The sequence below is a fragment of the Sitophilus oryzae genome, unplaced genomic scaffold (genome assembly GCF_002938485.1).
Source record: "Sitophilus oryzae breed Bouriz unplaced genomic scaffold, Soryzae_2.0 scaffold_801_pilon_pilon, whole genome shotgun sequence".
NCBI classification, from domain to species: domain Eukaryota; kingdom Metazoa; phylum Arthropoda; class Insecta; order Coleoptera; family Curculionidae; genus Sitophilus; species Sitophilus oryzae.
In genome coordinates, this window is record NW_022147419.1 from 2,618,944 (window position 1) to 2,631,130 (window position 12,187).

At 32.1% G+C, this 12,187-nt stretch overlaps 1 protein-coding gene across 2 annotated transcripts in view; it reads left to right on the top strand.

Moving 5' to 3' along the window:
• The window catches only part of LOC115888567 (SH3 domain-containing protein C23A1.17-like), a 316,006-nt gene that overhangs the window by 275,521 nt on the left and 28,298 nt on the right, over nt 1-12,187 (top strand). For both annotated transcript variants that reach the window (XM_030908326.1, XM_030908327.1), the window contains exon 10: nt 10,122-10,237. In XM_030908326.1, the coding sequence (XP_030764186.1) occupies nt 10,122-10,237 (116 nt within the window). The remainder of the gene's footprint in view (nt 1-10,121; nt 10,238-12,187) is intronic.

A 12,187-nucleotide genomic window follows, 5' to 3' on the forward strand; every position in this document is an offset into this window, starting at 1 on the left:
TTTTTATTAAAAATATATTCCGGTTTATTCTAAAATTATCTTTAGAATCTAAAATAACATACTAGAATTTTAAAATGATATTACATTATGAAACAATATTTTTTAATATACCGGGTCGTCTCAAAAGTGGCTCACCCCTATAACTTTTTTTATTTTTTCAGATAAAAAACACAGATTTGTATGTTAGTAGGTATATGACATAAATTAGGATTTATTGACGTATTCAATTGTTTTTGGTCTCTTCCTGTTTCACCGATATGATTACATCTTGATTTTTAAAGGCACCCTCGGTATATTGCTACTTTATTCGATAGAAAATGACACTCTGAATAGAATGACATATCATATGTCAACTTTTGACATTGTCGCTTAAAAACAAATCGTATTTTAAATTTCAATCCGGGGTGCCATGGTGTTGTTAAAAACACTAAGTTTTAATCAAGGAGCCTTGGAAAAATAATTTTGATCGTCTAATAGGTTTCGTGTCTTGTCTAGGCCGGTTAAAAGATGTACAAATCGTATTTTTAATCATACATATGTCAATTTTTTCAAATGGAACAAGGGTGACTCATTAGCATATTTGGAAAAAGCATTTTTTATGAATATATTGATACCACACACTTGGTATTTCGAGTCAAATTGTCGTTATGAACCGCGTGTTAAAATTACAATTAAACCATATGCGAAAATGTCAAAAGTTGACATATGAAATGTCATTCTATTCAGAGTGTCATTTTCTATCGAATAAAGTAGAAATATACCGAGGGTGCCGTTTAAAAATTAAAAGTTATAGTCATTTCCGGTGAAACAGGAAGTGACGAAAAACAATTGAATGCGTCAATCAATCCGAATTTATGTCATATACTAACATACTAAATCTTGTTTTTTTATTTAAAAATATAAAAAAATTATGGGGATGAGCCACTTTTGGGACGGACCCTATAATAAAGACAGTACCGAGTTAAATAAATGTAGTTTTCATTTTATCCAGTTCCTATCACCTTCCTTGCTTTAATGGAACAGATTTATGTTTTCTCTAATTTACATAAGACATCACTTAACCAGAAAAAAATTACAACAATCATATATATTTTTTTCTCTCCCTGTCGCCGATTCTATTATATCTGTGGAATAGATCCTGTTTTGATTAATATTAGGAGTTGTAAATGTTTGACTAAAATTAATAATTTATTATTAATTTCAAAAATTACGTAATTTCGATTATAAAATTTCTTCTATAACGTGTATTTTATTATTTTTATCCTTTTTGGACTCTTAAGACGTTTTTTCTAAATTTTTATTTAAAAAACCTGTCCTAAATCTTAATTAAATACAAAAAAGTTTAAATACGATATATTTCTAATTTAATTATTATAGCTTCATTAAAATAAAAAAATTACCCGGCTATGATACGGAGAGTTCAGGTGTACTTGAGAAACGAAAGACAGTGTTGTGTTTCTCGACTTTCTCGGCAGAGTCGTCAGGGAACGACCGTTACGACAGAGACAACCTATCTATCGTTCGTGTCGCACTCGTTATAACCTAAAACAATAAAAAGACATTGTCTGACCGCATGTTCCAGCTATTTATGAATGAGATGCTCAGTCTATATTTTATTTTAAGTCTATGGATGGGTTAGAGGTCGCGAAGCGGTATCAGCTTCAGCTTCATTAAATGAACTTCGCTTGGTCCCTTAAGAAGAAAAGGAAAACATAACGCAATATGATATATGTTTGCAGCAATAAGGTTGTAAGGGGGGGAGGCGACATAAGCTATCGAGAAATGTACCCAGTTACGCCATATTGGTACTGGCAATTTTGACAGTTCAGTTTTTGAGGTTAAGTGCGTTGCTGCGAGTGTTTTTTTTAATTTTCCAAGACTATTTTTGTGTTTTTATTTGAATATTTGGACTTTCCGAACATATCTTCGTGTGTTGTAAGTAGTTATTGCAGTCGACAACGTGTAGAGAGGAAGAAATCCACTGAAATTGGTGTTGAATCACAGGTAAGTGTAAACATAATACAGGACCTGATTAAATTATTTTCGTATTTTCCATTTAACTAGTTATGCGTTTATTAATTAAATATTAAGTGTTTCTATATTGACAAAGTGTTTAGTTATTTAATACTTTGTTAGAGGCAATTAAGTAATTAAAACATGCCTCGACTTCTATTCTTGTAAAAAAATTCTTAACAATATCTGTTATTTTTACTACATATACTTTTTTTGACAGGAAAGAGTATTTTGCTAGGCCAAATTTAAAAGTTTTGTTTTAACTACGGTTTATTTTTCTATTTTTACACTAAGATTTTGTACTTAAACATTTATTTACATTCCTTTTAAGCATCTGCTGTATAGCTTTAATTTTTAGATAAATATTATAAAATCAACAAAGTAAATTTACTTTTTGCAGATAAAGTCTTAACGACTTATATTTATTGATAAACATTTATTATTTTAATAAAATTTTATATCAGAACATTTTAAATTTAGTACGTAGTATATAAATTTTGCTCTCTTTAGAAAATTTTTATCAAATAAATATTATATTAAATCTGATTTTTAGGTTTCATAAATCCCATCCGTCGAGAAGCTTAGGTGAAGTTTCTGAACAGGAGAAACTGGCAAGCTACATCAGGTAGTGTTCTATGCTCGAAACATTTTTCTGATAGCTGTTTTGACAGAACATCTCAATAAAATATCTCAAATAAATAATCATTGCCTAAGATTTCTAAATTTTAATGATTATCAAAATGTTAATTATGGGAAATCAGTAATCATGTTTAATTATTTTCCGCTTTTTTTCTATTTTTTTTTTAAATGTTAAGGTTATTATTGTTAGATACATCAATAAAAACAAGGCAATTAGTTTTAAGACATACTAGCAACAAAACAGTGTTATTTAGTGAGCAATAAAATTTAATTTATTTAATGTGTATTATTTTTTTGTGTGTCCTCCTTAAATATACATAGTATATAGTCATTAAAATTAATCTTGTAATTTATATTTTTGAAAAAATTGTAGGTTTTGTAGTTATTTTGATTAATTAATTTTTTATTTAAAAAAGTTGAGGTCGTTATATTGTGTAAAATAAAATTTTTCAAAGAAGTTTCTGTAATCCGGCCCTGCTAATGCCGCCATATTGGTGCTGGCTTTAAATGCTCATAGCGTCTCCCTGTATATATAAGCTCATTGGTTTGCAGCCTCAATGACAGCAATATACGACGACATAGGACGCAAATATCTCAGCGGCTTTTTATGATAATTGTATTGGTTCGATAATTTTCATTTCATTGATAAAATAAAGGAAATACATACAATTTGATTCTTATCTTATTTATTGACAATATTTACTATTTATAGGAAACAGATGATTGTATTTTGCACAAAGATTTATTTTGATATCATAAAAATAGTAATCTAGAATGGAACTAACTGTGTTTCTAAGAGATATAAAGATCACGTTTATTAATAAACGCAGTTGCCAGCTTATAATAGACTTAATAAAGATTAAATGTTAATTGTTTTATTATGTATATTTATAAAATATTTCGCGCTAAAAGCGATAGATACAGACTTCATAGTATACTCGTATTATGTACTGTGTTAAATTTGTATTAAAAAATAACAACAGTCGCATTGTCTGACTATTAAGGTAAAGTTTCACATACACGGGATGGTTAGTATATCTTTTGTGTCTATACAAGGCGTTTTAAAACTTTTTACATTTTATATGTGTATGTTTTTTTAAAATTAACTATTTTAAATTAAAAAACAGAATTTCATTCAAAACATGAATTTTCTTTTGGAATCGGACACCGGTTTTATATGACTAGTACTACGATACGAAAAATTGGTCAAGTGTGAGTGGGACTCGCGCACGAAGGGTTCCGTACCATTCATTATCTATACAACATTAGACACTATATTATTATAAACTTTTTTTCCGATTTAGCTGAAATTTATTTGAATTCGCGTAAGTAATTTAAAAAAAATGAAGAAACGCATTACTAAAAATTGTATTAATCAATAATAAATATGTAAAAAGTAAAAATAAATATGTAAAAATTAAAAAAAAAACATTAAAAAAAGTCGCCTTGGCTAGGATTCGAACCTGCCTTACTACGGTTCCAATAGCGTACAGTCCTAACGCTTTAACCACGCGGCCACCGAAGACTTGAAAGATTCTGTGAAAGAAAGATTCTATGTGAAATTCTTACTTAAAAGATAATGTTTAGTGAAAGTACTTTTTTATTTATAAACATTTATTTAATTCTGTTTTTAGTATTTGTTCTTATAGCGGCAACATAGATACATTATCTGTGAAAATTTCAACTTTCTAGCTATAACGGTCTATAAAATAGACCTCTGTGACAGACGGACGGACGGACAGCGAAGCCTTAGTAATAGGGTTCCCGTTTTTACCCTTTGGGGATGGAACCTTAAAAACTATGAAACAAATGTGTGATTGAAAGACGTTCAGTAGCACCGTGTACCACCGGCTTAACAGTGAATCATTATGCTAAGCAATTGCGCTCGGTTAACGGTTGGAAATGTTTTATTAATTTAAATATTTGAATTTAGTTAAGGTGACATTATCAAGGTTAGGATAGTCCGAAAGATATTGCAATGTTAATTTGTTTATTTTCTCAGCGAGATATTATTGTCGTTAAGCAAAATGTGATGTTAAATCTGTATTAGATTTAATTGCGTTTTTAGTATTTATTACAATTTTCTAACCAAAGTGTGTCTAACGAGAAGATACCCGATAGTGCTAGTTCTTGTCTGTTATTATAATTGGTTAATTTAATTTTCTGTTGATTTTTGGATGTCATCTGTCGAAATCTTCCTCGACTCGATGGACAAACTATAGTTCTGTTATTAATAATTAATATTTATTAGAATTATAAACAAAAATTAGCATAAACGCACTATAAATTCTATCACAAGTTAAATAAAGGCAATGGAAGTTCGAAATCCTTTTAGTTTCAACATTTGAAAAGTTTACAGTTGGATATATCTATTCTATAGCCCTTTATTACTTCTTATACCCTATATGAAAAACCCTGTATATCCCATATGCCCACACTACAATTATTATTAGCTGCGTTTTTCATTATTTTTTATAATTTCGATCGGACGCTAAGTAGGCCGACGAAACAATGCCGACTGCGCTCTAGTTACGTTCTTTTATTTTTTTTTCGAATCCAAGTCCACAGCCGCCTCCCCAAAACGCCTTCACCATCATAAACTAGAAAATGAATGAATTAAGGCTAACGCAACACCCCACATGCGTCCGCCAATTTGCCGGTTTTGATTGGCGGAGGTCGTACCAGGTTTATCGAGATATCAATTGTTATACAGAGCGTCCAAAAACGAATCAAGACGGTGTTTGAAATTAGAGAAATGAGTTGAACTTATAATATTGGTTGCCTAAATGAAAACTCCCAAATAGAAAAAATCGCTACGATTCAATCGTAGTTTGCGATTTGTTGCTAATATATACGTTAGCGATGGGCATTACGATTCCTTTTAGTGAATCGAATCACGCGATTCAATTTCTCATATTGAATCGACTCTTACGATTCGTTCATTTGGCACTACCGGCGATAATTTGGTAGGACAATTACTTAAGGGACCAGAAAAAGAAATATACCGTTCTTTCATGTGTTTTTCAACACTTTATGACACTGGCGTAATTGGATTGATTATTTTACCTATTATTACTATTTATTTTAGACTTCTTAATACCAGTTTAATATTTTTAGAGCCATATTTTAATTCCAATTTAATAATCATAATAAATAGTATATAATACCTCATGATCGAAAAAAATGGCGTTCAGTTAACTTGGAAATGAACATCGATGATATTTCCCAAATAATTTTACATATAAAATGATAGCGATCTTCATTTTATAACCATCGCTGACGCCGTTTTTTTATCACCTTGAGCAGAGGCCAACAATATTTATTTGGAGTTGCATAAAAACACGATTTCGTCTTTTAGTCCGACATTTAATAGTCGGTAATATTATTTTACCAAAAATATTAACGTGAAAATTAAATACCTTACAGATACTCCCGTACTAAGCACAGTATAAATAAGTTTTTTACTTGTAAATAACTTTTTTATCTTTGCATTTTATGCCCATGTTGTTTGTTTAGGGCTTTTGTGCAAGTTTAAATATTGGTGCCTGCATCTATGCCTATATCACCGTAGAAACGAACAATCGCATTGTGGTTCGATTCAATTCTCACGATTCTTTTTTACGGCTCATCGTTCAAATCTTATGGATCCGTGCTGGCCACGATTCAATTGAACGAACCGTATTGTAAGCAATGAATCAATTCTCACGACCCTTTGAACGCACAATCGCATTGTGATCCGATTCAATTCTCACGATTCTTTTTTACGGGTCATCGTTCAAATCTTATGGATGCGTGCTGGCCACGATCGCATTGTGATCCGATTCAATTCTCACGATTCTTTTTTACGGCTCATCGTTCGAATCTTATGGATGCGTGCTGGTCACGATCGCATTGTGATCCGATTCTAGTTTCACGATGCTTTTTTACGACTCATCGTTCAAATCTTATGGATACGTGCTGGCCACGATTCATTGTGATCCGATTCAATTCTCACGATTCTTTTTTACGGCTCATCGTTCAAATCTTATGGATCCGTGCTGTGCTGGCCACGATCGCATTGTGATCCGATTCAATTCTCACGATTTTTTACGGCTCATCGTTCAAATCTTATGGATGCGTGCTGGTCACGATCGCATTTGTGATCCGATTCAATTCTCACGATTCTTTTTACGGCTCATCGTTCAAATCTTATGGATACGTGCTGGCCACGATTCATTGTGATCCGATTCAATTCTCACGAAGCAACGGCTCAATTCTCAAACTTTATGGAGCTGGCCACGATCGCATTGTGATCAGATTCAATTCTCCCGATTCTTTTTTACGGCTCATCGTTCAAATCTTATGGATGCGTGCTGGCCACGATCGCATTGTGATCCGATTCAATTCTCACGATTCTTTTTTACGGCTCATCGTTCAAATCTTATGGATGCGTGCTGGCCACGATCGCATTGTGATTCGATTCAATTCTCAGGATTCTTTTTTACGGCTCATCGTTCAAATCTTATGGATGCGTGCTGGCCACGATCGCATTATGATCCGATTCAATTCTCACGATTCTTTTTTACGGCTCATCGTTCAAATCTTATGGATGCGTGCTGGCCACGATCGCATTGTGATCAGATTCAATTCTCCCGATTCTTTTTTACGGCTCATCGTTCAAATCTTATGGATGCGTGCTGGCCACGATCGCATTGTGATCCGATTCAATTCTCACGATTCTTTTTTACGGCTCATCGTTCAAATCTTATGGATTCGTGCTGGCCACGATTCAGTTGAACGAACCGTATTGTAAGCAATGAATCAATTCTCACGACTCTCTGAACGCACGATCGAATTGTGATCCGATTCAATTCTCACGACTCCTTGAACACACGATCGTGTTGTGATTTGTGATCCGATTCAATTCTCACGATTCTTTTTTACGGCTCATCGTTCAAATTTTATAGATCCGTGCTGGCCACGATTCAATTGAACGAACCGGATTGCAAGCAATGAATCGAATCTCACGATTCAATTTTAATACTCGTTCAATCTTTGCCCACCTGCAATACACGTATAATAAAAAACATATATTAAGGCACGTGCTGGAGGAAATACGAGCAAGTAAATTTCGCGTTAAACTTTCTAAAAAAGGCCCCAAGCAACTACTATCCTTTTTTCCACTTATTTCGCCACCCAAAATACATCTTCTCGCGACTGTCTCTTAGCCACACGCCTATTTTTGGTCGGATCTCTCGTGCTCCGATATTAATAGGCGGCTAAAGACATCTTGTCACGGAATTACCAGCCGCAGCTCCGTCCCGAAATAGAAGGACGACGAAGAAGTACAGGTCCGCCTCTGTCGTGTCTCCCGCTGCCTACGAATTAGCCGCATCTAGTTCTTTTTTTGGCTCTCCTGCTTGCCTGTCTTATTTTTGACGTGCAACATAAGAAATTAGATTAACTGTAGAATAATGGTGGGGAGGTAACACCTGTCCAGTAAAAATTAAGTCTTTTTGATTGACAGGAATGGCTTCAGCGAAGTAAAGTAACATGGTGGCGTCTTCAATAACATTTCTCATAATGTTACTTTGAATGATTTAGTATTGAAAGTAAATGAATTTCGGTCTTTAATTTATTTTGCTTACACAATGTTTCCAATGCCATTAGAACCGCAGTCGTCAAACCCAAAATCTGGTTTCGATATGTTGACGATATAAACTACTCAAAACAATTATCGCATATTTTCTAAAAAAAATATTTATTTGAAAAACAAGACACTTTGAATTCCCTGACTTACGATTTTATATAGTATGGATACTGTGAAGGGAAATCCGGAGTTTAACCATAGTTTTTTTATTGCAAATTATTAATTTTCATACAAATTTATGACACCCGTATTTTTTTATTTTACTTCAATTTCATCCCATTTTTTTAAATTAATCAATATTAAGAAAATTTCAAATTTACACTTCAATCTCTGACGTCAACTATCAAAAGTGTCACGGTTTGCCACCAGGTACAAAGGTAATACGGTAATAAAAATAAGTAGATATAAAATTAATTGTAAAATAAAACTTAAGGAACTTACGTTAAAATGATCTTCACAGCAAAATCTCGTACTTTTGCTAACATATTGTTGTCTTGCCGCTTCAAACCAGGCTCTTCGACGGCTTTCATCCAAAGGAACAGTTATAAAAACTTCTTCTGGAGAGCCTTCAGAGTTATTTAGACAGCCCTTCACAAAACAAACTTTAACACCCTTCATTACAAAAATAATAAAGAGGGTACAATAAAACAAAATTGAAAACAGTATTTAACGCCAAACGCAAAATCCACAAAATACAAATCTAACCTCGAACATCCGAACCACTTTAATATAATAAAAATTTAAGTTTTAATTTCTAGTAGCAAAAAATATAAAAGTAAATTTAATATTGGGGTAATAAAGAATAATCCCACATAAAAACGTATTTTTTAACGATCTTAATAAAAATAGAAAAATCTAACGTGATTTTAAGATATATGGTGTAAATGGTGTAAATACGGTAGCAGAGAACTAGACACGCCATAATATTATTCTACAGAGGCTCGCGCCCTCTAAACTATTCAGTCAAAAACTGATAGGTGACGTCACAATTTTCTACGCGTCATTTCAAACCAGTGAAATTTGTATTGAATTTGATTTATTATTAATTCCTTAATTGTAACTTCGTTTCATTTCTTTTTGTATTGAGGGAGTACTTTTTAATCACTTAATTTGAAATTTATATTAAAAATAACAAAAATTTACTATGGTTAAACACCGGATTCAATACAATAAGCCTATGCGCTGACCTGTAATTTTTAGTCGGCCGACTATTTAGTTGCAAAAGTGAAAACAATACATACTTATGAAGTCGATCGGCCGACTATTTCATTGCATGTGAGCGCAGCTCTATAAGGGTATATCGGTTACAAATATGCAACTAAATAGTCGGCGGATTAAAAATTGCCTGTCAGCGTATAGCCTAACGCTACGCAGTGTAATCAAATATTGGGCCGATCGGCTCCATAAGAATATATTGTTTTCACTTTTGCAACTAAATAGTCGGCCGACTAAAAATTACGTGTCAGTGCTTACATTAATTATCCTAAGAAAAACTCACAAGAGAAAGGTAGAAAAATGCGTGCTTCATTTAGAAATATGTAATAATTACTTTTATTCAAATATGCGATAATTGTTTTGAATAGTGTTTTTATAATCTGGAACGGAACCGATAGACAGTTGGATTCCTTTCTCAATCATTTCAATTCACGTAGTAACTCGATCAGATTTGCTATTGAGAAAGAGAAAAACTTCTGTCTACCGTTTCTGGATGTTCTTTCTAAAATCATTAATAACTATTTACATAGTATAATTTTGTAATTCTTTGCTTTCAATTCTTCTCTGTTTTGCCGTAATAATCATTTTGTTTCGTCTTTAACTAAGGTGTTTTATATTGTTTCAGGTCACGATGCTAGTGGTTTAGAAGAAAACCCAGCAGATAGTGATTCAGAAGACGAGTGGAACTATATCAAAGGGGACCAAGCTAACAAAGAAAATATAGCTCCGCAACCAGATTCGGTAAGATACATATTGTGCAATTAAACATATTTTTGATGGGTTTAAATTTAAAGACAGTTAAAGAACATTCTGATGTAATTTCTCATAGAAATAGTTGTTCTGGTACAAATAGTTGTTCAAAAAGCACGCCAGATCATAAAACTTTGTTCATTATTCAGATATAGTTTAAGGTAACTTAAATAAAAAAGAATTATATTTTATTCAAAACACAGCCTATTCATAACCAGCCTGCCGACTTGTTAAAAGTCTATACAAATTATAATATGGCACCAATCAAGTTAAAGCTTTAAAATACAATATAGTAACACCGCCAGTGAATGTTTTAATACAAGACAATATTTTCACTATTTCCAGAGAGAGTCATAAATTAAATTGGGAGTAGCACTGGCCAATAGGAAAACGTTACGCGCATGTCTACTGCCTGGCAGTGGCGCACCTAGAGATTGAGCCTGGGAGAGGTAGTGGCAATATTTAAGTAAATTACTAGATTTAAATTAAATTTACGATGAAAAGTATATGCGAGTGGTGAAAAATAAACTTGGATTGGCCTGCAAGGAACTGTAAGGATTGGCCTGCCTTGGAAGGCATGATGAATTTGCGGCGTTGCCAGCTTGTTCAAAGCGGATGATATCTTCAGTAAATATTTTTATCTTTTATAATAGACAGAATGAAGGAAGTCAGTTAATTAAGTAAATATACATCTAATAACTACTATGTATGCTGGAATGAACTAAATTTACTACATCTATAAATATACATCTAATAACTACAAAAAAAAACTCATAATTTTCTAATAACTACTATGTATGCTGGAATGAACTACAATTATACTAAATTTCTATGTCATATCGAGCAATTTTGCTTTTGTCTAGTTAAACTTGACAACATAGATTTTTTGGTCGCATATATTTTTCTGCTTTAGAGCCTTTTGTCAGATATTAGGTATTTGCTTATCTTATAATATGTAACAAATCTAACACGTTCTGAGATCCATTGAACATACGTAAACTGACATATGTAGGTGCAGCAGGTAAAACGCGGATACTAAAAAAAAAGCAAAGATGGCTGGTACTGAATAAGCTGTGATTCAAAACAACTAAAAGAGTGACGACCACAAAATAACAAAATGAATGATTTTTTTACTTTAATATTGAAAAAATATTGGTCGCGTGTGCGTATATGGGTTATTACATAAATACTACAACTAGAAGTGGTCATAAAATTTAATTATATATATTTTTAATACCTTGATTTTGATATCAACAGTCCACTGAATAATAATTATGGTCAAGGTTATTCGATTATAATAAGGCTTTATGTGTGTATAAATAGAATGAATGTATGAGATGTATAGTTTTATTTTTATTAAGTATTTTGTTATTGTTTTTTTTTTCAAATTGAAGGAAAATTTGTACATGGTACTAAATTACTTCATAATGAACAATTTTGTACAAAATATTGGACAATTCATTTGGAAACATTTATTTTATATGAATTAATCATTGGTTGGCAAAATATATTAATGTATTAGTCTCAGTAATTAAGTTAATTTAATTAATTTTATTTTATACAAGAAGTACAATTTTATATGGTTGAAAAAGTATAAATTGAATATCGAGATAAGGCCACGGATAAAGACAATCTTGGCAACTGTCATAAAAGTCAAAACTTTTTTTTTGCGTTTTTATATAGTTCATATCAAATAAACTTTTAGTCACGTGATTAAGCTTGACCGGCATAGCGTTATCCACTTGTACATATTATTTTCTTTTAATCAAAATATTTTAGTAAAAAAAACATTAATTATAAATATATAAACAGTTATTATTTACATCAACAAAACTCACCTTAACAGCACTTAAGGGACATAAAGGGCCATTACTACCGCTTTCCCGTTCAAAATATTCTAATAAAGCACTAAAAGAGGTTCTAAAAAGAACAATGTCCGAC